The 27,871-nt window shown below is 39.3% G+C and overlaps 1 protein-coding gene and 1 long non-coding RNA gene across 3 annotated transcripts in view; one reads left to right on the top strand and one right to left on the bottom strand.

Annotated features, from left to right (window-relative positions):
- The first annotated feature begins 113 nt into the window (after positions 1-113).
- LOC131561512 (uncharacterized) lies at positions 114-27,416 on the top strand. The gene is made up of 3 exons (XR_009275073.1): positions 114-293; positions 6,765-6,837; positions 27,361-27,416. It is a non-coding gene; the product is annotated as an uncharacterized LOC131561512 (long non-coding RNA).
- The window catches only part of LDB3 (LIM domain binding 3), a 114,292-nt gene continuing 96,315 nt past the window's right edge, over positions 9,895-27,871 (bottom strand). For both annotated transcript variants that reach the window (XM_058810828.1, XM_058810829.1), the window contains 6 exons: positions 26,142-26,269; positions 20,505-20,805; positions 19,103-19,283; positions 16,792-16,912; positions 15,357-15,472; positions 9,895-14,160 (listed from right to left, as the gene is read on the bottom strand). In XM_058810828.1, coding sequence (XP_058666811.1) covers positions 14,071-14,160; positions 15,357-15,472; positions 16,792-16,912; positions 19,103-19,283; positions 20,505-20,805; positions 26,142-26,269 — 937 coding nt within the window. In that variant the 3' untranslated portion in view covers positions 9,895-14,070. The remainder of the gene's footprint in view (positions 14,161-15,356; positions 15,473-16,791; positions 16,913-19,102; positions 19,284-20,504; positions 20,806-26,141; positions 26,270-27,871) is intronic.

Genomic DNA, 27,871 nt, shown 5'->3' with positions numbered 1-27,871 from the left:
CGGGCGCGCGCGCGGCGGGGCCCGCGGGGAGGCGGGAGCGCGCCCGCCGCCCCCGCCCGTCCGTCAGCACGTGCCGTGGGCGGGAGGGCTGGCGGGGCTCCCCGGCGAGAAAAGTTGGCCGGGAGGAACCAGCCGGGCCTGCTTTTCCTCCCCGGGAGCCCCTCCGCGGGCCGCAGCGCGGGCCGCAGCCTGGGCCGGCTTGTCGCTGGGCGCCCGGGCCCCGGCGTTATCCTGCCCCGCCGGCCCAGCAGCGCTCTCCCCGGGAAGAAGCTCCTGTAGGACGGGGCAGGAAGGTGCGATGGGAAAAGTTACCAAGCCGGTGTCATGGAAGCACCGCTGGCCTTGGAGAGGGTCGAGGCACGAGAAAAGCAGCTGCAGGATTTGGCTGCGCGGCCGGGAGGCTCCGTGCCGGTGCTGGCGGGGTTGGTGCCGTGCAGAGCGGCCGAGCCGCCGGGATTCACGGGGGCCGTGAGTGCAGGGTCACAGTGACACCCCTGATGGGGGATGTGGGTGTGCAGGATCACAGTGACACCCCTGATGGGGGATGTGGGTGCAGGGTCATGGTGACACCCCTGATGGGGGATGTGGGTGTGCAGGGTCACGGTGACACCCCTGATGGGGGATGTGGGTGCAGGGTCACAGTGACACCCCTGATGGGGGATGTGGGTGTGCAGGATCACAGTGACACCCCTGATGGGGGATGTGGGTGCAGGGTCACAGTGACACCCCTGATGGGGGATGTGGGTACAGGGTCACGGTGACACCCCTGATGGGGGCCATGGGTGTGCAGGGTCACAGTGACACCCCTGATGGGGGGTGTGGGTGCAGGGTCACGGTGACACCCCTGATGGGGGGTGTGGGTGCAGGGTCACAGTGACACCCCTGATGGGGGATGTGGGTGCAGGGTCACGGTGACACCCCTGATGGGGGATGTGGGTGCAGGGTCACGGTGACACCCCTGATGGGGGATGTGGGTACAGGGTCACGGTGACACCCCTGATGGGGGATGTGGGTGCAGGGTCACGGTGACACCCCTGATGGGGGATGTGGGTGCAGGGTCACGGTGACACCCCTGATGGGGGATGTGGGTACAGGGTCACGGTGACACCCCTGATGGGGGGTGTGGGTGCAGGGTCACGGTGACACCCCTGACGGGGGGTGTGGGTGCAGGGTCACGGTGACACCCCTGATGGGGGATGTGGGTGTGCAGGATCACAGTGACACCCTGATGGGGGATGTGGGTGCAGGGTCACGGTGACACCCCTGATGGGGGCCATGGGTGTGCAGGGTCACAGTGACACCCCTGATGGGGGGTGTGGGTGCAGGGTCACGGTGACACCCCTGACGGGGGCTCAGTGGGGCTGCCGGGGCTGGGCACGACAGCGGGCAGCCAGCGGTGGGAGCAGGGGAAAATCAGGGACTCGTCTGGGCCTTTCGGCTCCGTGGAAGAATAGTTGTGAGAAGGCTGACGCTGCAGTGCCGCAGGAGGGATAGAGTTCCATTGCAAAGGACAGCATTGTTTGCCTTTTCCATTTCCTGTATCTAAATAAATATGCCCAGTTACTTAGATTGGAATACATTATAAGTTCTGCAATGAGCTGCTCTGCTTGCCGATAAGGATGCTGAAGGCCATGATTTGCATTGTATTTCAAAGCTCCTTATCATTAGGACAAATTGGAAAAGCAATAATTTGTCTGTCTGCCTTCAAGTGAGCTCTCCCAGCAGCAGTGCAGAAGGAGCTGCAGTGACAGAGTTATGTGCAGGGGAGGCGGCACAGCTCCCGCCTGGGCTGCTGGTTTTAATCCTTTTCTCCACAGTGTGACAGCAGTTGTGCTGCTGATGTCCCCTTGTTCTCACCTGTCCTGTCACTTGGTTACTCTGCACCACGAACTTTGCACTCAAAGCCAGCTACAGGGGAAATGAAGATCACATGGACAGTACAGACCTATTCAGCAGTTTCCCTTTGCTGCACACCAAAACACTCTTTAGGCCTTCAGGACACACCAGTAATTGCTGGTGTGGAGATGGCTGCCCAGATAAACTGGATGCAGAGAATAACCAGCTGGGAAGCAATCTGGCTTATTGGTGCCAAATAGCCACATGAGCATATATTGTGGGAAACATGGGCTTGCTTATTTTGTTGACCTCTCCACAGTGCAGCTCCATTTTTGCATGCTAATATCAGATAAGACTTGTAAATGTTGTGTACTCCAGAGCTGTCACCTCTGAATGTAAGATGAGAGCACTGGCTTTGCATTCTGGCTCACATGTGTTCTACCTACAGATTGTTAGATGAGAGCTTCACTTCTGTGTTATCCTACACAGCAAAGCAAAAGAGGAAGTATAACTTCAAACCTATCACCTTCAGAGATTCCTTTAAAATGTAGGCAGGTAAAGGCACACCTAATAATTTTATGTGGCCAGATACCATGGTGATAGGCATTTAAAAGTGCAGATCTTGTGTTACTAGACTTTTAGAAAATTTTTTCCGATCAACATCATCCAGAAAAATCTGTCAGTGTCCAAAACAAAGCCAGCCTGCAAGAAAGACAAAATCACAGCTTCCATGCCAAGCAATACAGAACTCCTATGCTTATGTTTATAATTTCAAAGGAAAATATGAGTCTGCTGTTCTTCCACTCTGTGTACTATGAAATTATAGCAGCAGAAGAGACACTCAATATGGAAGAAGAATGCAACATGCGTGTGTGTGCTCCCAAGCAGATCCAAAGCTGTTAGTGCTAGCATCCCTTCAGTAATCATGTGTGCTAATACAGCCCAGTGCTTGTCAGATGTTATATACTGATTCCAATCCAGGATGCATGAATTTAGCAACAGCCACTAGCCTTGAAATGGATTTAACCCTTCTTGTGAAATGGATCAACTCTTTTCATCCAGTTGCTGGTGTGTAAATTTGCACATTGCAGAAATTGCTGTCTCAGCCAGTGCTTTTCAAGGCACTTGGGCATTGAAGATACCCACAAGTCCCTGTCAGGTCAGGAACAGTGTTGCTGAGGATGAAGTTTGTATTGCTATGGCAAGTAGTGCCCATCTCTACATAACTGAGTGCTATTAGCTCCTTGTCTTAATCACAAAATAAAGTTGGCAAAAATAACCTACATTATAATGATATTAGGACTGCAGGAGACCAGACTGCACCTTAATCTAAAATGATGAATCATGATGACCTTGGAAAGTATTTAGATTGTGATGGATGTCTGATTAAACATCACATAGAAAATATTGATGTCTTTCAAAACAGTGCATACTTAGGTTTCAAATATCTCTACCAGGACAGGTAGAGAGACCTTTTTAAACCAGAAAGTGATCACTTTAGTTGATGAGTTCTCAGAAGGACAAAGGGCTCCAGCAAGCTAGTTAGCAGCAGCAGCATTCTTCCCTGGTGAGGCTTTTAGGAATCTGCAAAAACTCAGACACACCAGGTTCAGTAACACAAAGTATTTATTTTGTTAATTGAGTCACACTCAAAAAACACTGAAGTCTGAAAATCTGGAAATAAACATAAGTTTATTTGACATTTGGCCAAGATGAGATATGGAAGTCTAACATGTGATATAAAAGAAGCAGTACAAAACTGACTGTCATGATGAAGACAGCTGTATTTAAAAAAAAAAAATAAAAGGATTGTCTTCCAGCTGCTTTCATTGTTATTTCCTCTCCAGGAATTTCTTATTAGTTCTTGGAATCACTAGGGAACTGCAAACTTGAATATCAAAAGAACAAAGAGGTATATATAGGGAGAAGGTCAGCCATGTGATAGGACTTGATCTTTGCAGATCCTTCTTCCCTTCAGTCTCTGGAATTCAGATGTCTTAAATCTGTGATCCAAATATATTTTTGAGAACTGTTTGCAATTAGATGAGTATTTCTCTGTTACTGCTACAAAAATAAATATTCATGTTGCATATTAAAAGAATATTGCCCTTCAGCCAGGGACACAATTATTTCACTTAATATGACATGAATTTGGCTTTGTCTCTTTTGCAGAACTATTTTACTTGAAAGCATATTCTTTTGATTATAAATTTATTCAGCTGTTTGTTACTTACAAAAGTAATGGATTTTATTCATTTTTTAAAATGTAAGCAAAAATAATTCAATAAGGCAGAGTCAAATCTGTGAAGAAAGGTGTTTTTAAAAAATTTTTGCTAGTGGATCACTGGTAGTAAAGAGGGAAGCCATGCCCAACCAGTCTGGTGTGGAACTGAGTCTGGGGCAGCATTGGAGAGCGCTGTGGCAATAATGCAAGGAGTAACAGCTCAGAGTGCAGAGCTCGGGCACAAGGAACAGGAGTGCTCCCACAGCTCAAGCTCTTGGTGTGTTTGGGGTTACTTGGCTTCCACAGGGGATTCTTCCTCAGCCTTGAGCAGGAGGCCCCGGGGGAGGGAGGACACAAAGGCTGTGCCTGTCCCCCCAGCAGGGGAGGGTGGCAGCTGATTCCTCCCTGAACTGGGCTGTGGGGAGCTGATGCCCCTGCTGTGGCAAAGGGCTGCAGTAATGGGAGCACTCTGCTCTGGGAGACATCTTCCCAGCCAAGAACCAAACTTCCTGCTGCTTTTTCTGTTTCTTCTTCCTGTGCCTAGTTGAGCTGTATGATTTTGTTTTTTTATGGATTCACATTTACAAAGCCCTTGTTGCAGTCTTCTCACCAGGTTGTAATACATCCTGAGATAACTCTCCTTTTAAACACAAATTACTTTGTTTTCCTTAAAACCAGAGCATTAAATGTCGTATCACAGAAAAAGAAAATATTTGTAGGCTCAGCAGAGGCTTCACCAGGGTGCCTCACTCACATCAGTTTGTTTGGAGATTAGTAATATGTTTTCCCCTAGATGCATGCACATAAAATCCCAAAAGTCTTCAGCTGCTCAGAGAAGATTAAATATTTCAATTGTAGTGCTGGTTTTAAAATTTATGTTCTGAATTATCAGTCAGTAGTGCCAAATGATCTACAAAGAAGTTTGAATTATACTCAGAGAGAAGCTGAATGTTTGTGTTCCTCCACCTTTTGTTACAAGAGGTATTTGTTTCTTTTACAAGTTGGAATAATCCTTAGATCCAAACCCACACTCTATTAACAGTTCCTCTGTTAAGCCTGATGCTCAGGCTTTGTCCAGAAACTGGAGCACTGCTGAAAGCAGAAATGGTTTTAAAACCTGCTGTTACACAAGGCAAATTCTTATCAATACAGAACATTTCTGTCTTGCTGTGTATAACAGCTTTGTGCTCGGGAGGCAAGGATTCAAGTGGATGTGTCTCTGGCAGCTGTAGGAGTGGGTACTGTAGAGATTTACAAAGATGGATATTTATGAGACTGAAAATGCTCTGTTTCTCCAAGCTTGTTAAAATGAAACAGATCTGATCCTCTACAAAAGAAATGAATGAAATTATTTCGTCACTTCCTTATTTTTTCTCAGTCTAAACATATCTTTAAACATGAATAAATTGCTGTTAAATAAGAGCAAGTGCAGCAAAATAGTCTCTTTCACTTCTTTTTTCATGTTATAGTAAAACTAATATGAGACTACAAAATAATAAAAGGATATCCTTGTATTTCAGCTAAAATGTCTGAAAATATATGATGAAGTTAAAGGCATAGCAATGAAGCTTTTCTCTCTTAGTCTGTAAAGCACTTGAATATTAACTGGAACTTGAAAAAGTTAAACTCATACAGCTAAAAGCAAATCCCAAAAAATAGTCTGTGACTCCCTTTGCTTCCAATGAGAAATTGGCCTGTGTCTGCAAATCGCCTCATTTGGCAGCCACACCTAACACAGTTTAAACTCTCACTGGCATCAGCAAAAAATTACCTGATTAGGGATGCAGGATTGGATCTGAGATAATAGCATATTAAAAATCCACCATGGATTCAGAAGCTACTAATGGGAATGAAATCCCTGAGAATATCAAACATTGCAAGCAGAGGGACAGTTTCCACTGCACATACTGAAACGCTAAACAATAGCAGCTCTTGCACGTGTGACCATCAGGAAACACAGCTGTGCTTCTTTGTGCTACAATGAATTACTTCCGTTGTATATAAAATTGAAAGTATTGGTACTCGGGGGCGGAAAAAGGATATCCTGATACACTGCTCCTATTTCCTTACCAAGGCCTATTACTGCATGCTGCACCATTAATTCACTCTCAATGAATTACCCAGCACAGAACAGATTGGGTGCTTAATTGTTATTCTAAAAGCTGCTTTTTCTTTGGATTTTCACTCTCCGGCATTTTTATCTCATTTTACTACTTTTGCATATGCCCTCTTTGATAGTAATTGTTCACTTTTAACTAGTTGCACTTAATAATGAAGGTCTAAAATAAACATTCACTTAACTATCTTTTGACTTAAAGGAATTGTTCTATTAATATTTTTTAAGTTACAAGATCAGAGAAAGCACAATCTTTCTCACTGTCCTTTAAAGAAATGAACAAAATCATCTCAACTGAAGTATTTGTGGCCAGGTTCTGTGAAGCTGGCACACAGAGATTAATTTATACCTTTCTGTGCCAGTGAATATTCCTAAGCTGGAGGGGAATGAGGATTGTTACCCAGAGTTAGGGAGGAGTAGCAACAACCCTCTGTTATGTGTTCTTTTTTTTTTTTTTTTTTTTGAGAATTGCATAGTAGCAAGAACTGATTGAGGTTGTATTAAATAGGCAAATATGGACCCTAAGGAAATACACTACCCCCAAACTTTAATATCTACTTTTTAATAACACTGACTCTTTCTTTTTAGAGAACTTCTAAACAGAGAGCAGCTTCTGTGACTCCTTAGGAAGCCAATGAAGTCTCCAACAGCCACCAGCTGTGTAAGTCCATAGAAGGTGGATAATGTGTTCTGTATTTGTCTATGAGAATTTAATTTCTCAGGTTTGTCTCCTCTCCTAGAAGTCTGACAGTCCATCACCACCAGATTGTTTCCAATTCATTCTAGGGTGTCTAATACAAAGTTGAATAATTTACATGTGGAAAACATGGAGTCCTTCAATGGAATAAGTAAATTTGCCAAATGAGCTGAAAACTTGCAAGCTTGAATTCAGACTGGTGATGCAGTAACAGGAGAATAACAGCTCAGAAAAACTCCCATTCCAGAAACTGCTTTACATTAAAAAATGGCAGAAAATTGCCATTCAAAAAACAGCCCTGTTGTCCTTTTGCTGCAGCAGCTGGCACTGGGAATACAATCTCAAAGGCAAACTGTGCTCTGCCAATATTTTATACCCACACAGCTCAGATTCAGTTGTGCTCTGAGGCCACAGCTAGAACCAGAATCCTTGGCTAGAATTTTGGATTTCTTGCAAGGACTTTTTGGCCAGAAGTAGATGCCGTGTAGTGTACATGCAATACAGCAGAAACTTTCAATTAGTGTCATCTGTGTTGTGCATCCACAGTAAATCTCAGGAAGTCTGGTGTTTGCAGGATGCAGTGGGCTGAATGCACTCATGTGAGCAGCAGAGCCCACTCTGTCACCTTTTACCCCACAGCTCACAGGCCTGGGAAAGGAACAGGAACTCTGCTCAGGCTTCTGCATGTGCATCAATCACAGGGACATTGACAATATCCTTGCCATCAGTAAGGGAAAAATTTGCAGGGAGAAAATCTGTCAAGGAATGTGCAGGGGACAGCTGAAGAATATTTTGTTGTGAAAATAATACCTGGTCTTTGTTTATAATGCACAAATAAAAATTTTATTCCTGAAATCCTATTATTTATATGAAGTCAGATTTTTGGAAAGTGTGCCCTTTTTTCTGCTCCCACATCTCCTATGCTATCAAAATTGTGGAGTTGTTACTTCCTAAAGCAAAAATACCTAGCAGGTAACAAAACCCAGGTCTCAAAGGTGCACTCAGATTTGTGCATCATTCTTAAGCTATACATAAATAAATAACAAACATTTATGCTCAAATAGTGCAGGCATGAAACACATCCACTTAAAGGAAATCAGAATCTCAGTTCTGAGTGTTTTAATTCACTTTTATATCCTATACATGCATATAGGAATGCTTGCATTAGTCAACATGAAGATTTCTTTAAATGAAACTAAACCTCGATCCCAGCATTATTTTCCTGTCTACATATGATTAAATCTTAAAATAATTTAAACACTGTAAATCATTCTTTTGTTTTGAAATGAGATCTTTAAGTAAGGCTCCAGATATTTATTAAACCTCCTAAAATCCAAAACATCCTCTTTAATGCACTATGAGAATAAAACAATCTAGAACAGCAAGTTTTCAGGCTTTAGTGTAGCAAGCAGCATTCATTCCACAAGCACTGGAAGAATCACCTTCACTCAGTTCAAGGTTGTATTTTTATCTATGTCTTCTAATTAAAAGAAAAATAAATCTCAACTCTTTCAGTAACACTATGCACAGTAAAACTAAGTAGAAGCAGAAGAATTTCCATAACATCTTTGTCATAAATGAAAATAATCCAATTTCTTAAGTAGTAAGATTAGAAAATACTTTTGTAGTAGAGACAGATTTATTAATGATACCTTATGCATACTAATTTATTATTCCCTAACAGTTATAATCTGGAAACTTTTAAAGGAAAAATGTTTTGTTCAAAAGTTTAGCTTTGTTAAAAAAATCCTTCTTGTCTTTATTACAGAGAAAATTCTTGTGACTCAGCCTGACAGTCCTTATTAGTACAACACACATTTGTTACTGTTTTCTTTTGATGTAATCTTCTTAAGAGGAGGAACAAATGTATTTTAACAGCTATCCAAGGGCATATTTCATAGGCTCACAGCACAGAATTTATGCCTGAATATAGTCTGAATCTCATCCATAACTCTGATTTGCCTGGGAGAACAAAGCGTTTCATTGTGTATTCAATAATGGTTTCAGCAACCTTATTCACACATTCCTTCCTTTCTTAATCAGCACAAACTGTTTGAATTCAAGATGCATGAATGGGGTGGGAGGGGAAACAATGCCAAAGCCTATACTTTTGAAATCTCCATTTTCTTCAGAGCAATAATCTCTCTTAAAGAATGTCTGTTAAGAATCCCTTAATGCAACATTTGTCACACGTTTTGCACCTTGTCCTTTGCTAATGAACTTTGCTCTATTCCCCTTTTCCACCCTGTCAGCTGGCATGGTGCTCTGCTTAGGCCTCTATTGCTTCCAGTTCCAACAACTGCACTCTCCAGGGATCACAGTGCACAGTTTAGGAAGCACTGTCTTGTGCAAAGGTTAAAGGTCAGAACAGACAATCTGAAAAACAGCAATTTTGATCTGACAAAATACTGCATACATTCTGGGCATTCTTTTCAATTGCATTTCTTATGCACATTGTAAACAGAAATTGGGGCTGGGAAATAAAATCAAAAATGCACGAAGTCGTGATTCCTAATGCTGTACTTGGTAATGGCATCTAAATCCAAGTCTGTTCATTTATCATCTAACTTCATAATTATGTTTAATATACTTAGTTGTATCTCTAAAATGCCTGCATTTCTGAGGGGTGTGCAACAGGAATGCACAAAATGGCTGTTTTTGTAAAAGACATTGTTATATGAAGTCATCCTTTCATTTGTACATATTTCTTGGCACTAGAGCTCAATGAGGGTGTTCAAAACACCTTGTTTATTTTAAGTAACTTTTGCTAAGAAACAGTAGAACACCTACCTGAATTTATGCAGCCAAACTTTGTTTGCAGATGCATAAATGTAACTGAAGAGAGAATTTACCCACCCCTTACAAAGCTACTATAAACAGTATTTGTTGACACAATAAGGTCTGGAACTATAAAGGTCTTGCTGAGTTACAACATGTACTGTTAGCAGGCTGCATCTTTTAAGCATACTAATATTTGTTTAAAACAGCATTATTTTGTCAATAAAATATTCAAGACTGATATACAATAAAGTTGAAACCAATAGTTTTAATTTTTATTTTCAGGTCTGAAGTAGAGAGTACAAGCTTAGGTATGCTTTCTTAATGATAGTACATGGCTGAAAGCTATCAGCTGCTCACATGGCATATTAATAAATATACCCAAATCATAAAGCTTTAACTGGTTTTGCACATTGCTTTTATTACTAGACTGTTTTATTCATGTTGGCACAGATAATCCATGCAAGGTAATTACTCACATCTCATAATCCACCAGACATTCTGTTCTGAAATAACTAGGAACTCAGGAAAAAATATCTATCTAAAAGCAAGGGCACTTGTGGCATCAAGTCAACATGTCAAAATCTTATAAAACCTAGACTTCTAATATATGATCACTGCAGGCAATAAATCACTCAGTTTCAAATTCTGATGTTTATAAATATTAAACAAATTAATATCCACTACCAGGAGATGAGTATTGCAAAAAAACCATTAGTGTGCCCAGCATTAGACACTAATGAACGTGTTCAGTGCTGTGGACATTCACATTATTAAACATAAATACAAGTAATCTTCAGCCAAACATTTCACCCAAAGTACTGACCACTGAAGGAGCAATGGAAAAATATTTTGCCTTGTTTTGAATTGGTTTTAGTATTGAGAATTGCATAATGTGTGAATCCAATATAGTGAAAACTAATGAAAAAAAGTTCTAAGACTGTTTTTTTTTTTGTGCAGATAATAAAAGTAGCTTCATTTGGAAACATTTACTTCGCCCTGTTCTGCAAAAAGAACATCAAAAGAGAGAAAAGCATTAAAAAAAACTTTTGAATCTTTTGACTGCAAAGTTATTGAACACTTTTTAGTTAGACAAAAGACTGATATTTTTAATTGATCATTCAGAGGTACAGTATCTTTGTTTTATTGAGTAAAACCTCACATTAATTAGAATGAAAAGAAATATTCAGAAGAACTTAGGACTTATCTCAGGCATCTCTTACAAGACATAAAAACATAATCAAGTACACATTATTCATCTTGCATATTTTTGTACAACATTATTTCCCATGATCATTAAAAGGCTGTATTTTTGAATTTTAGAGATATATATTATTATATATATATGCATTTTTTCCTCTTCATATCACAAAGTGATGTAGCAGAAGAGTATCAGCAGTTATGTGGTATTCTACCCCTGTGAAAGTTAAAATGCTACATTATTATTCACAAATTCCTTGTTCAGATATGTGCAAAAATTATATCTTAATATAGATATCAAGGGCAGGTACGTGGATTCCCTATTTTTGGACCACATTATGAAGCAGCACAAGTCATAACAGGAAAGTTTTATAACATGATAATCCTCAGGGTATCTCTGTTCTTCCCTCAGAGATATCGCTGTACCTCATATGTAAACTAGCTTTAATCTCACTTGCTCAGACACCAGCTGGAGTCAGGGCATGTGCTACAGTGCAGGTTCTCTGCCCAAGGAATTCTTCAGCACTCTCTCAAGCCAGTACAGCTCCCACTGAAGTCTGTGCTGCTGCACTTTCACTGCTGCCACCCTGCAAGCCAGCTCAGCTCTGCTCACATTCACTGCATTCCCTCTCCTGCAGTCCAGACTTCAGATGTACCAGATTGGATCCTTGCTCACCCCTCTGTACACATTCAAACCATCTCTCTGGGCTATGGGAGCCCCTTGTACCCTAATTTCATACTTGAAGCCCTCTCCCTGACTGCAGTGATCCTGCTGCCCCTACCCAGCCTCCCTGCCCACCCAACTCTGCCATGCAGTGTGGAAGCTCACAGGGACATTGAGGGGAAGGTGGAGGGGAGAATGAGACACACACAAATAAACACATGCAGATCAGAGGGGAAGGACCTCATGAAATTCTCCTGAAGTGTCCATCACAAGCCCTTCCCATGGAGCCTGACTCCCTATTCTGATGTTGCAGTCAGAGATTAGTCCCAGTCAGTGGCCAACACTGACACAAATCTGCCTAAAGAATCATTTCAATGCAGTCTCAGTATAGAGTATGCTGATGTGAATTCTCTCAAATAAGAGATAACAATAAAAAGCATTTTGTTGAATGGCACTGAAAAATGAAAAGGAAATGTAGAATTTTCTCACTGTTGTGAATATGTATTTAATGAAGTCAAACAGAAGTGGAAAAAAATATTTAACTTCCATAATTATGATTTATTCCTCTGGAGAATATTATGAGCCAGATCTTTGGATTTTGTAATCTATGGGACCATATTCACACCAGCCCAGCACCAACTGAAAACAGAAAATTTGCTTGCTGACAGAAAAAACCCCAAAACAAACAAACAAACAAGAAAAAGGCTTTGCATATAATGTACTAATGTTCTAGAATAATTCATGCATACAAAAATCTGACCCTGTAGCAACTCAGATCAGATCACTGCTAAGATCAGTGAAAACTAAGATACCTACTGAATAAATACAGGTCATACATGTCAAAACTGCCACAGGCAGTTCAGGTTGTTATTTTTGTCCAAGATGCAGACTGCCTGCAGCTAACTTAACACTTATTTTAGAGCTCCAAATTTCATTTATTCCTCCCCAAGCTTTAGATAGTTTTTCATCCCTTAAAAGACACACAAATGAAATGGTCATAACCCATGGGAGGGACAAGACAGACAATATTATGTAATTTTTTGCTACTCAGAACACAAGGTAAAATAGGTGCAGATGGCACCAGCACGTGGCCCACAGAAAGCATCCTCAGCCTCAGAAGTACTAATTCAAAACTGTCAGTACTGCAAGCTGTCAACACACACATCATAATTCTCACTTAAATGAGTTAATAAAGCTTGAATGGTGATCAGACTTTCCATCTTAACTCCATCAGACAGAACTGCTGTCTCCCATATAAAAGTCACTGATATTCAAAAATTCAAAAGTATTATCAGTACTATAAGTATTGCTTATTTGAAAAAAGAGTTTTATAAATAACTCTCTGAACAACTTGAAAGTTGTTCTCAAGCTATTAGGATAGATGACTGTATGGTTTTTAGAAAAGATGACTGTATGGTAATCCTAATTGTTGGAACATAGCTACTGTTTTCCAATGGCAAATATTGCTACAATTCATGATGTGCTGCATTTAAGGTAAGGAAAGGAATAAGGAGAATGTGCCTGCTGCCTTATGGATTTTTGATACACATTCATTTGCTATAGGAAAAAAAAGCCTTTTTCCTATTTATGTGGGATAGAGGAGGGAATTTTTGCAAGCTATCTCCCACAACCTAGCTGTGCTAGATGGATGTGTTTCTTTTGTGTTTACTATTGTGAAGGTCCAGATGTAGGTTCCTACCTCCCTCTGGTATCAGTGGGAATTAGAAACCAAAGCAAGATTGAATCTCTTTTTTTTTCCACAGGAGGAAAAGAAAACTGGTTTTGAATTAAAAGCTGGCCTTTCCAGTCAGCTGTATTCCATTCAATGTAAGAGCGATTTGGAGAAAGCCAGTTGTCCTTTTCCATTACCATTTGAAAGTGAATTATCTACTGTGCACCTAGAAGCCAAGTGCACTATCAAGGCTGACCCAACCATTTTATTTTCAAACTGTTATGGATTGTCACCTAGGCTTCCCAGCTACATATGGATTCAAGGCAGACTTGTTATTTGGAAAGAATCTAAAATATCTGATGCTATGAGGCAGCACCACAAGATAGTGGAACAGCACTCACTTTTCCTAGAGGAAGCCCTAATCTATTTATTTCTCTTTGAAAGCTACGGCCTTTGGTTCTACAGATGACTGTACAAATGGCACTTACTCATTCTTGCTGTGAAAGAAAATGACTTAATACAGAAGTATTTTTCCAGTTGTTTTTAAACACCAGTGTGTGGTCTAAGCAGTAAAACTGCTGTGGGTAGTTAACTTGAAACTATATTTGCACATTACTTTTTATAATAATGTTTTTAGTTAATTTCAATATTTCCCCCAACTGTTGCTATAATAATGGACTAGTTCATGGTTTTGACTGCTCATAGTTTTTGGTATGAACTTCACAAAAAGCACGTTCTGCATTTATGAAAGAGGATAAAGTTAAACTTGAGAAGTACCAATGTCTAGCTTTTACCAAGAGAAGTGCTAGCCTTGGTTATCAACTTTATGATTGCCCAGTTAGTCATTTGTTTTACCCCAGCATTACTGACTATAACTCTTCTTCTAAACATTGATGGCATGGGCATGCTTCTTGCACAGGGGCTTGTCCTTCTTGGAGTAGAAAGGCTGACCTTCCAAATTCACATGGCACACCTAGAATTAATAATAAATGCAATCAGGAATAATTAAGGAAAAAGAAAAGGGAGAAAGATGTGACTATCAGTTGTAAATGTATTGCTCTTCTGCCCATGCGTTTTTTGGTAGTTTTTAGGAGTCATGTATTGATTTGCTATTGATTTAACCCACTGAAAGAAATCAAGTTAGGTCCTTAAAAAGACCTCCACTGTGAGAATTGCATATTAACAACACATAATAAAACTATCATTTCCACAGAAAATGGGGTAGCTAGGGCAAATGAACAAGCAAAAAAATAACATGAAATATTCAGAGAAAGTGTCTTTGTAGTAATCAATATTTATAAGTGATTAAGAGCTGTTAGCTTGTGAAGGAAACTTGTTTAGTATTCCTTTCTATGTTAAAATTTCCAAAATACTTCAGTTTTCAAAAAACACTTTTTTATAAAGCTAGTTTAGCTTCAGATATTTATAAACATTTCTATACTTTCAACTAGTCTACCTAAATTTTAGACTTAAACAAACATTAGAAATTGTCGCTGTCAGTTTGGTGTGGCCCACATACTATTTTTAGCTAATTAGAGATTCTAGATATTATTACTTTGGGAATAATATGCTGCAGAGCTGCTCAGTGGTATTAGAACCAGATGAAAGTACTGTTTATCATATAGATTTTTCTGCTTTGTGTGCAGAGTGTGGGAATATGGCCACTCTCCAGAGCTATGTGCACACCACAGATTGATGAGTTTGACCAACTTCTATGCTAATTACTATTCATGCTCTCTAAACAGACTTCTTTTTGCAAGTTTCAACAAGCATTCAGCATGGAAATACAAACTTCACTGCTTTGTAAGTAAGATTATGGTTATACTGTTCAGTATGGTGTTAATTTATTTTCAGTCTTGCTCTATCTCTACTTGGCAAACACTGGAAAGAATAACAGCAATAGTGGTTTGTACTGCTGTATGTACTATCTAAAACTGGATCTTTTATTAGAAAACATTCACTTATGATGGTCAAATTCCATAATTCTAGTAAAAGTTATGGAGGAGAAGGAAAATTCCTTCCATTCTTCTCCAAATGGAAGTAAAGAATGAAATTTCATCCCTCTGCATCCTTAAGCATATGTTAGTTATTACTGCTTTCAGGTTTTCTGATGTTATTACACAATTTAGGAGTATAAAGGAATGAATAAGTATTTGATGTAGAACCTACAGCACAAATGAAGCAGGTGTCATGCCAAGTGTGTCCAAGAGCTTCAATGAATTTATCTCCAGCTTCAACAGGATAATCACAGCCATGACATTTTGTGCTGAACAAAGCAATATAATCTAAAATAAAACAAGAAGCAAACTTAGAACAAACTCTTAACATAATCATATTAAGTCCAAAAGAAATAGAACTTTTCCAGACAATGAATGTTTTGATTGTTTTTGCTAAGTTTCCTACTACATTTACTGAAATACTCCCACTGAAACATGCTTATTTTCTTTCATTATTTAAATACAAACTCAGTCCAGAACCCCCCATTAGTATGACATTAATCATCAAAAATGTAGAAGAAGACATACAAAAAATCCATGGAATTTGAAGTTGTGTTGCTCACAATACTTTCAAATTAGCTTTAATATATGTGGAATGTATTCATAGGACAAATATGGTTGTACAAGAGTCTAATGACAAGGGACTGTTACAAGTTTCCATGCCTGTATAATGTCCTTTTTGCATAAAGAGAGAACATTACGGAAACCCCATACTGACTGATTAATACATCTTTATCAAGTGTGATTTGCAAAGGTTTCACATTGAAAAATATTAGTGGAAATTCCAACGGTATATGGAATCCATGAGAGTTATTTGATGTTCTGACAAAACCTCCAGTTTTAAAGGGTAGGTACCCAGTCAGTCATGCTGCATGGTTTTTTTTCTTCACTAAGAGCTACTCTGACTTGTAAAATTTGAATTGCATAACCATAAGAAAAGAATCTCCAGAGAGAAGTAGGCCAGGACCTCACTGAATGCACAAGGGGAATACAGAGAGAATATACCACTTAAACCTTAACCTCCTTCCTATGTCAGGCAACTCATTTGCATGGCAAGTATCATTTTGGGAAAACATGGCCTTTCCCTTTCTTAGCTGGCAAGAAGCAGTTTGTTTGTTGCAGCAGCCAGGAAGCAAAATCTGCACCACCATGTGCTGCACATCTGTGCAGATCCATCTCTTCCTAAGTGTTGGTTGAACAACTCTAGGGTGAGGCAACAGCATCAGAGGTCACAGCTCCAGCAACTCAGGATTGCGGGCAGCCCTAGAAGACTAATTTTCCATTTCTGGTGAGCAGCATCTACCAAGGAGGGGAGTGGAACGGGAAAAAAAATGTGTAGGGAAGGAAGTGCAAAGTATGGTAATACATAAGGGAGAGAAGTGAGGGAAGGCATTGTGGACATTGAGGCAAAGATCAGTGCTCTGCCATTCTCTCATATAAACTGCAGAAAAATACAGACCCAAACACTTGTATATGTGGAGAGTGGAAACAAAATCCATGCTGGATGGGGAACTGATATAATTTTGTTCCCCAGCTGCTATATTCTTACATGCTTCCATGAACATGAAGCACACAATTTCTGTGCAGAACTGTCCAGACTGCCATACCTTTCTCACAGTAGGGCTCCCCATCCTCCATGTGGAACAGGCTATTCCCAAATGGCTTCTTACAAGCAGCACAGACAAAGCAACTTGTGTGCCAAGTCTGTCTTAGGGCATGCATCACTTCCTGTAAAACAAACAAACAAACAAAAATCTCCAGCAGAATAGCCAGCCCTGCAACTTCCTCCTGGAGAACAAACACAGGGCAGAGATGCTCTAAATTCTTCCTTTCTATATCAGCCATTTCCCCTCCTCAAAAGAAAGAATTATGACAGAAATTGGGCTCCTTCTGGAAAGAAAGAGGAAATAGGACTGCAAGCTTTCTAGAACAATGTACTTGCCAAAGTGAAACAACATGGTTCAGCCAGCAGTTTGTATCAACATGCCCAGTCCCTGTTGCAGGAGGGATTCTGCACAAAGATTCTGCTTATTTTCTCCATGACCAGTATGAACTCTTTAATGCAAGAGTATGAATTGTTAAATAAATTTCAAAGAGTAATTTTCTAAGACCAGGAATAAGTGGTGTAAGTCTGTTGTTTCAAAATAATCCAGATTCTGTAGTAATTTCTTCATGCTTCTTACAAGAGCAATTCACTAACTAATGTAAAAATCTAAAAGAAAAAAATAAAACAGGAAAGATTCTTTTAACTTATATGATTAGTAAAAATGAGTCTGCATGTCTGTTTCTAACCCACATGTTTACCACAAAAAAACCCCAATTCTGTGCAACTGATGTTCTCCTCAGCTGTACATCTAGGTTTTATCAGCTTCTTACTTCTGTGCAGTATGGAGAAATCTCTATTACTGCTTCTTTCTTTTGTCATACAGAAGTCTTCCAAGTCCTGGATGCTGCTGTACTGGGCCCTGATGCACAGTTACCTGCTAATTTGTCAATCTTATGTGTAGCCAGGATGATGTTGGACAGTGTATCTCTGTCCAACAGCCCAGATTTCAAAGGGCCAGCTGCATAACTGCTGTGAACTAACTTTGTTAACTTCAGTGAAACAGCGTTGATTTATACCAGCTGAGAATCTAGATCCTATTTTATGTTGCTTCCAATTATACACATAGACTCTGATTGTCTTTTAAAGATTGTTTTAATGTCCACTGATTATGAGAAAATGGATTGAAGTCCTCTTCCATGCTTTCAATCCAGTGAATAGACAAAACATTCTTATTTAGATTTGCCATATATCTCATTAGAGAATCACCATTTGAGATTCATTAACTTCTGTTACTGTTTGCAAAACAACTATTGCTGATAAATAGGTTTGGATCCATTTAGGAACCTCAGTGAGGTAAGACACAAAAATAGCTTGAGAAATCTTATTAATATGAATAGAGGCAGCTGGCATCTTTGCTATTTTCCTGATGAAAATCCATAATGGGAAACTGATTTGTGCCAGCATTCATTAGGTAGGTTAAGTCAGCACTCTGCTATAAATTACTCCTTCTGCTGCAGTAGCAAACAAGACTTGGTTGGAGCCAGAGCTTCACCATCAATGTCTGATGCTGCCACCCCTAATTGACAGTTGCAGAGAAGAGCATCTGTAATGCCAACATTTAGACAGATGTCAAAAGGTGACAGCTAAGCAGTGAAAAACCAGTGGGGGACTCCTTGCTTCTTCATTTGAGTCATACATTCACTACAACTGCATGCATAAACACACTGATAAAATTATTGATGGTACTCCACCCACACCACCATCTGAGGTATGTGGAGAGCAAATTAAATTGTACATTTACTTGTACATTAGTCCTTTAAGACAAAAGTGGCATGTATTTTTGGCTTTGTGGAATTCAGATCTTTGTAATTATTCTGTATTTTCTTAACTATAAGAAACCAGCAGAATTCATCAACAGCTGTGCTGCCAACTAACAGTGAGGTGCAACAAGAGCAATGGACCTCTTGCCATCATCACTGATTTCTCTACTGAAATTTTGACTAAATCCTGTGTAAGAAACAAAAACCCAGTTCAAGTGTCTTACTATAAAGAAGAGAGAGATAAAACTAACATAGTGTGTATCAGAAAGTAAAAACCTATCCAAAAAGTATTACTAATTTTACACTCAGAGAGATGGTACCTGGATTACATATTCCATCTATGAGCTCAATAAGGTACAGAAATATCCAAGACTTCTGATGGAAAAAAAATTATTATAAAATGTTTCTCATAATGAAATAATCAACAAGCTGGGGAATAAGTCTTAAAAGGATGAAATAATAAAACATCTGCATTCACTGCTTACAGTCTAAACTATTTCACTATTTCAAGGACCCAGGCAGTTGCAGAAAGGGTTACTGTTGTTCTCTTACCCCCATAATCTTAGTGTGGCATCTGGCACAGGTTGGTGCAAAGAACTGTTCATAGCAGCGCTCACAGTACACACTGTTCTGCTCCTCCACAAAGCACATGTCAGCCAAGGATGTCTTGCAGTAAGCACAATTGAATTCTTCTGGGTGCCAAGAGCGACCCATGGCTACCAGGAAAGGGCCTCTGGAAACAATCATAACTTATTTGTAATCTTGTTTAATCTTACTTGTATTGTGAAAAAAAAGTTGAATGGCTGACCCTGATTGCAAACCCACTTTCTCAGACACCATGAACACACGTAAAAAGCTACTTGAACCATGAAGTGCATATTAAAATAATCTGAATAGAAGTGGTCTTTTTCAAGACCATTACTCAAAGCACATTGGTTAAAACATTTCATTATTGTTTGATCTCATACACTGCATTTCCAAACAACTGTTGGAAAAATCAATTGTTTTCATATCTGCATAGCTGTAAGTGGTCTTTTTAAGCAGAAGCAAAGACAAAAGGAAAAGGCCAAAGGCAACAGAAGACAATGCTACCATTTGAAAGCATGAAATAACAGGCAAATTTCCATCCTTACACACCCACACCTCACAACAACTCCTAAAGTCTCCTACCTTCTTTCTGTCTGACAGCACTGCACGCAGCATGTTCTAGAAATGTCAGACTATCAGGTGACAACTTGCTGTTTTGTTATGTGGAAGACACGTTAAATTCATTTTGGTGATTGACTCTGGTGATTGTAGTTAGATATAATGATTATTACTGGAATATTTCCATTCCAGAATATATGAAGGGCAATAATCAACAGTTCCACATCACCAAACTAGCTCCTTTTAGTGGGGAAGACTGTCATTAAACACGGATTACTTAAAGTTGGAGAGCAGTGCACAGGCTCACAGTAGGCACTGGTCCAGCAGAATGAATTGGAAGAGCAGGGAGAGGCATGCTATGAATCACTGGTAATAGAGTGTAGGCATTATCTTTCTCCAGACACAAAAGCAACATTACATTTGGCTGCTGTTCCAAAATGATGCCTTGTTCCATTTCTCTCCACAATCCCCCCTCTGCTCCCAGCCCCCTGACTCTCCCAATAAAGTTGCACGAACCTCCTTCAAAGGGTTACCTTAGCACCAGAAACCTGTTTAAAATCAAGCAGGGATTTGTTGCAGCATCCAAGAGCCAAACAATTAGCATGTATAACGCTGCAGTGATAAAAAGTGAACCACACAACAACAAAATGAGCTCTGGAAATGTTAAATTAATGAGGCAGACAACAGACATCCCTGCTGGATAATTTAACAGAGTCTTAGGCTCTGGGACTGTATATTAATGTACAATAACCAGTCTCTCTGATACTTTTTTTTTGCTTCATCCCTCTGCAAAGGCCCATGCCCTTACCGAATGATGCTGTTGCAGTGCCCGCAGAGAGGGGTTCGGCTGCTGGCTGGAAAACGCTCCGCCCTCTGCACTGTTCCCCGGGCTAAGGCAGGGGGCTGGGAAGGAGGTGAAACTGGAGACGGGTAAGCAGGAATTGTGGTAGGAGACAGCACCGGAGCACCCCTTGGAAGGATGTGCTTTGTGACGGTGGTGGTGGATTTTCCAGGTGCAAATTTCTGGGAAAAGGAGTCATCTGTTACCCAGGGGGGGCGACTCGCAGGCTCCGTGTTGGCAGGGGTGTAGGAATGAACTGGTGCTGGCGCTGTTTGAAGTATTCCAAAAGAAACCAAGAAAGATTTTAAAGGCTTTTTCTTCTACTGTTAATACAGCAACACTTAGCAAAGGGCACTCCATGACACAGATACAATAAAAGCTTTGGGTGATAGTAATTATGGCCTATCTCATTGTTGCTCATTTATTCTGGGTTGAAGTCAAGGATATCAGCACAATCACTGACTTCTCATACACATGCATTACAGAAATCATTGCCTACTGGCTTTTACAGATTTTATGGAGACCATTGTCAAGATCATCTCTTCATTTTCTTGAAGGAATGGATATGACAATTGTGTGATAATGTCAAAGACTGCCATACAATCTAAGACAGGTTAAAAATATAAAAGCCAGATAATATAGTAAAGTTTTAGATAGAATTCCCCAGAATTTCAGTAAGTTATGCTTAACTTTTGATCTCATTATATTAATTAAAATACAGTATGTTCTACAGAAGTCACTGTTATGTATCATTTGGAGGTTTATTCCTAGGTTTTTGAAGAAAAACAAGCTCCCACAGGGAAAACAGAGAGCACTGGAAGCAATAGTGAGGGAGCCAGTTCAGCTCACATGACCAGCAAGATAAAGCCAACAGCACTTAGAGGAAGGCCAGACTTGTGGTTATGACTGATCTCAGTTCAGTTCTTGGCTCTGCCACAAACTTCCTGTAAAACTCTGAGCAAAGCAGAGAGTGTCTGCGCCTCAGTTCCTGTGTATAAACCAGAATATTATCCTTTCTCTCTTCCACCCTTTGACTAGCACATAAAACCCTCAGTGCAGTCTGTCTCTGTTTGTGTGCACCAGGCTCTAATCTTGGGTGGAGTTTTATCACATTAAAATAAGCAGGAGCCAGGGCCTGCACATACTGACAAGTTTTCCCATTATCGTGCTCCTTTCAAAATGCCAGATCTTGCATTATGTAGAACTGAAGTTACTGCCCAAGAAACAGCCTCACTTTGCCAAGTACAGGAGCACTAAAAGCAGTTTCCCTTTGCAAGGAAAACAAAGCAAATGATTGAAAAGAAGCTTGGAGAGCTGAAGTGTTTTGCCCAAATGAGAGAGCACAGGCTTGGGAACAGAAGCCAGTTCTCCAGAAGTCTGGGCAAACATTCCACACAGTATCCCAGCACCAAGAAAATCACAGCCAAATACAACTTGTATAGGTTTAAGGGGCTTGCAGGCAGAAAGGTATTTCAGCCAAGAGGGTTCTGAAAGTAACATGGATCTTTCTGAATAATTAAGTGGTGAGAACTTTGTGTTCGACTTAACACCGCTTCCTCAGCCCACACCCTGCCACATAATAATTTCCACTGATTATTGGCAATTTGCAAGTGCTTAAATTGCATATATATCAATGCACTGTGATCACCCTGGGATCTTTTTATTGAGGTCAGAATTGAATCTAGTGCATTTTCTTGATAAAAATTTCTTATGGTACAACATCAGCAATGTTTCTGCTTCATAAAACTGTATCCCACCTTAGCTTGAGGCTTCTTCTTCTTCTTTTTTTTTAAACTTGGAAATGGTAAACAGTATTTAAAGATTTCAGAACAGAGTTTATATGCAATCTCTTTAGATCCTGAGGCTCTTGCTATTTATGATTATGGTATTAAGACAGGCAAAATTAGAAGTTAATATTGAATCTCTAATTGATGAGTTCATAAGGCTTCCACCTATGAGGCTAATTAAACAAGGTGACTTCAGCTCACATAAGTACATTCTCTCTACCTTCTACTTCTTTTCACTCTCTCTTTTCTATTTGCTGCAGTAAAATAAAGAAACAGAAAAAAGAGAAGCAAAATAAAACAACAAAATAGGATTTTTTTCCCAGCTACTAAAATAAAGTACCAGAGCAATTACTGCTAAATGACAATTGCTAGATGTTTGCATCTGCTCCGAGTTCTCTTTTCAGCTGTTAAAATTTAATTTTACAAGCCTGATTTATTACAATACGTTTTCATCCTGTGAACAAGCTGCAATTACTATTGCTTCAAAATAGCATCACTGCAACATATTAGAAAGATTTCACTAACTCTGAGATTTTAGTAATTGTCATTAAAAGGGAATTATCTTATTTTCTTAGAAGTACATCCCTCCCTAAGCTTATATGAACAATTCTTTTGTCTTAGTAGCTACTGTCATACATATTCACTTTGAATGTTTATGTATTTCAAAAAGTCTTCCAACACTAGAGAAGAAAGAGAAAAAAGGGGTTGTTTGCTGCTAAAAAAAGTATTAAGATTCAATATATATTCTCAAAATACCAGTATTCTATGAGTTGAACATTAACTGTTAAAAAATGAATACTTCAAATAATTCAGCAACTTAGCCTCTATCACCTTGTTTCTCTCAGCCCTCATGTTCTCTTAGAATAGGAAAGAATGAATGGCCTTATTGTTGTCCTGAGAGAATGGCAGAAGAGATCTCTCTAACAGGAATAGGAACAAGCCAATTCCTTGCTTCTGGGAAAGCTGGAATTCTCCCTCTCAGCTCTTCATTTATGGCCTGTGGCTATTTTCTCTCCAGACAAAGGCACATTACCAAGACTGATGTAGTAAAGCAAAGATTTATAGAGTCTCAAATGCTTTGGTCACACAGACTTGCACTGTGAGAACATTTTTTTCTTTTTTTTTTTCCCTTTGTTAGTAGATGACATAAGTGTTACTCTTTATTATTATCAGTAACAAAATAAATTAGTAACCACAACTGATAGGGTTTGTTCTACACTTAGCGGCCACATCCTTGAATCTCAAAGTTTTCCCATATACTGTTACAGTACAGAATAGATGGCAGAGCAGATGATGTTTTATAGGGAGACACTACTCTTATTTATGGGAACTTAAAATGAAATAATGGTGTGGAAGCTGCTGTTTTAGCATTGAAGGTGCTTAGGATTCGATATAAAGTTCATTAAAAACTGTGGGAATGTCTCTAGCAATTCCTCAAAGAGCAGATCAGGCCTTTACACTTGACCGATTTTGCATACACAAGTAGGCCAGTTGGACGTAGGGATTTAAAAGGAAAGATCTGCTTTCTTACATTTAGGCATCGTGTTACTTCGTGGTACAGAAGTGGAGCTGGAGCTGCTTGGGATACTGAAAGGCTATGCTGGGAATGCCTGCGGGAAAGGAATACCCAGGCATGTTCTGCCATCTAGTGGGTCTTGCTCAGAAGAGAAGCCTTTAAAACACGGGTTAGGAAATTTAGGGAGAAGATTTCAGAGTTCCCAGCTTTCTCTACTGGAAAAAAAACAAAAGATCTTGAGCAGCAGAAAATTTCCTGAATTAGGTTAGGAAAAGTGCAGACTGCCTGATAAATCCCATCTGAGCCTGATACTCAACAAAGCAGTTTCATTTTGAGACTTGTTTCAGTTTGTTTGGGTTTTATTTTCAACCGGACATTAAAAGAGCCTTGTAAACCCTCTCAGTGACTGATTCAGGAGTCTCTGTATTGAATATATGAGCCTGTTGGTTGGTGCTTTAATCAGGAAGTTGCTGCCCCATATTTCCAAGGGAAGGCAGTCATTGACAAAGTTGGATGAGGAAGTTTTCTAACTGTCTTGGTGGTTTGTTTCTTAGTACTATTGATTTTCCCATCTGTGACAGGAAATGCTATTTCCTCCATTTCTTCCCAAGTGGCAATTTCCCATTTTGCCCTGCAACTGTCTCTGAGGTCAGTTCATGCTCCAAAACCACTCTGAAGTGCTACTACATCAAATATATAACACTTACATAGTACCAACACAAGAACCAAACATCTTCCCTGAAATCTCTGCCTGGAACCTCTCTTGTACCAGAGTCACTTCAGGATTCAATGATTATATTTCAAACTCCTAAACAGTACAGGAGGACTTTTTCTTTCTCTGCCAACTATTTAAGCCTTTATTGAGAGGCAATGAGGCTCAAAAGCAGCAACATAAAAATTGCAAAGGAACACCAGCAATGTAAGGAAGTGAAAAGAAGATGCCCAGACCAGGAAAAAACAAAAGCCTTTCCTCAATTCCAAGTAGAATTCAATAGCCAGCTTTGACTTCACCAGATCCAGCCAATAATTGGAAATAGCTGCAGATATATTTCTGTGGCAGGTTTGTATATTGAACTGGAACTTATATTTCCCCAAATGAGCACAGGCCTTAACATCAGTCAGTGTATTTAGGAGATATTTTGACTTGCCAGAGTTTGCTCTCTTCTGCATGATAGAAATAAATCTGCTGTCATCATCTTTTTAAGTCAAAACTAATAGCATTTGCCTTGAGTGAGAACATGGTATACACTGGTGCACTTAACCAAAAGCAAGTGAAGAGGAGCTGAAGGTTTATTTACTTTGAGACCCTTAAATAGCTGATGAGAGCTCTGACTTGACTTTTTCTACCTTTATGTCTCAAATATAAGGATCAATTGATTTGTCTGTCAGCTTTATGTCTAACTAAAATTCCTACATTTGTTTAATTTCAGTAGATCCAGAAATAGAACATTACAGAAGACAGAGCTTAAGACTGTTAGAATTGTTGGCCATTTCATGTTTACTTGACTGCAAAGATATAAATCAACTTTTAATTCTCTTACTAAGATCAGAAAAACCTTAATTTGAAACAGAACTGCCTTTAGATTTATATTGCTGTCTCATTTAATTCATTCAGTTTGAAGGTTCACATTTTGGTCATCAATGGTTTTAGAAGCTCAGTCCATTTGTAACACATTAATACCAAGGGAATTTAGATAATATCAAGGAGCATATTTTCCACATGAATGAATAACCAAATATATTCCTTAAGTTACTGTCTCTGGGAAATGGAATAGCATCATGAGGTGCTTAAATACCTCATTCTTTATTTCAAATATAAGCCTAAGTTTGAGAAATTAAATATATGGTCTTACCTATTTTGCAAATTCCTACTCAAGCAAATTCCTAACCTACTCAAGCAAATTCCACTTATTTTGCCACCTTCCTGAACTGTGCATTCTTTTTTTAGCCATTTTCTCAATTCTGTAGTGTCACTTGGCTCCTAATTGGATAAACTGTGTTATTTTTCAAATTTATTTCTTCTGAAAAATCAGGCTACATATATTTTATTAGACTTTTCCCTTGCTTTTATTTTACCCTCTGTTTGTTTCACATTTTAACTCTGAAGTAGAATACAAATATAACATAATCCTCAATCTTCAGATAATTTGAGGCAAAACCAGAAACATTTAGACCCACATGAATAAATACATTCTGGTATATCTGTGTACAAAATATGTGCTTTCTACATTTTCTTTTTCCAAAAGAAATGTGTGAGTATTTTTTTTACTGAATCTTTTCAGTACTTTGAAGGCTCCTTACCTGGCTGGTAGACAGAGGGCTTTATGCTGGCAGTAGTAACAACTCTCGTTTTTGAAGCAGCAGAAGGAGCAGGACTTTCACTGTAGCCTCCAGAAATTGGCATTGCTGTATATGACTGGGTAGTGTTTCTAAAAGCAAAATGGAGGTGTGAACAACTTTATACACAGAAAAAGTTACTGATCATGAAGTAACAGAACTGGCAGCATCCAGAGCACTCCAAGAGAGAATGCTGGGAGATTCATCAGTCTTTGTCACTGCTAAGGAAGGCTTGGACAATTATTTGGAAAGAAAAATTAGTCAAATAAGGATTTTAAGTAATGGCAAGTTTGCTGCTGTTGTCATCACAGAAAATAGCTTGCTGAGGGAATATGATAAATTTGAAACTCTCAGTAACAAGGGATCAGACTTCACAAAGCTGCATAAAAAGTTTGTGTTTTCTGCTCCTCTGCAAACAAAAAGGCCTGGTCTTGTCTAAGATAAATCAATGAGTTACATGTGGACTTAAAAATATACTTGTTCAGCATAATTACTGCTATTACAAATGCTAATTAGTATTTATATACTAAGTCTTTTCAAAAATATTGAAGTAATATTTAAAAATTTTTCAGAAACTAACCCTTTTCCCTATTTAGACTGAAAAATTTACATTAATTTTCCTATTGTTCAGATTTATCCTTCAGAAGAAAACCATACAATATGCAATAGTATGAGGCACTTTCTTGCAGTCCTAAATAAAAACATTTGCTCAGGATTCCAAACGTCAGTAAGAATGAGTTTTTCCTCTATCTTATGGCTTAGATGGTGAATTTCAGTTTGATTGCAGTAACAGATTAAAAAATATGCCTCTTCTATCTGCCAGTTATTTGGGATGATTGTGTTTGTAGTTCCTGTGCTTCACAGACTGCTAAAAGAGCATCAGAGTCAAAGCAAGCAAGAAAGAATAAAGAAGTAAAAGGAAGGGAAGCAACAGATAATGAGATGTAGGAAAAACCTACTCAACTACAGAATATCCTTCTCACTCACCCTGGAAACTGTTTTGCTTGTTTTTTCCCTTCAGTGTCACTCCCCCTATGAAGTAGATCCCTATCTATTTGTGCTGACAGCTAATGAGTTATTTCCAAAGTGGGTTTGTCTGTAGGAAAACATTTCTCAGCATATGAAAAGAAGCATCCATCTTTCCCAGACTATTGGTCCATCTTGACTTTACTTTCTTTAACAGTGGAAACAGATGCCATCTGGAGAAAACACGTTATAATCTCACATGGCAAACCCAGCAGATTTCATCCAGTACAGGTAAGAAACATTCTGAGGAATGGAAACTTTCAATTTTTAATTTTGAACAAAATAAACCTGTCCTCAATGTAGCTTTCTGCTTCTCTGACAGTGTTTCTACTATAGATTTAGTTTGCATAGCATTTCTGCCTCGGGCTAATTTATTTTGTCTATGTAGCAAGACCTAGAAACTTAGCTATTGCTACAGTGGCTGTAGCTAATTATTTCTGTACCTACTCAGGGCTTAGGCCTGCATTTGGGTCCATTGTACCATGAGTGAACACAACTCTCCAAGATAAACTATTATACTGGGTTTGTATTCACTGTAAATTCTGTTGTGAACTTTGCTGTGCTTTGTAACTGCCAAAGCTGTCCTAAGCACTCTCAAACCTTCTGGGTTCCATTCCTACCCTCTATTTCCTGATGAGACCTCCTGTGAGGTGCCTCAGAAGACATTG

This window comes from Ammospiza caudacuta, chromosome 9, assembly GCF_027887145.1.
Source record: "Ammospiza caudacuta isolate bAmmCau1 chromosome 9, bAmmCau1.pri, whole genome shotgun sequence".
NCBI classification, from domain to species: domain Eukaryota; kingdom Metazoa; phylum Chordata; class Aves; order Passeriformes; family Passerellidae; genus Ammospiza; species Ammospiza caudacuta.
This window is presented reverse-complemented; position numbering and strand designations above follow the sequence as displayed.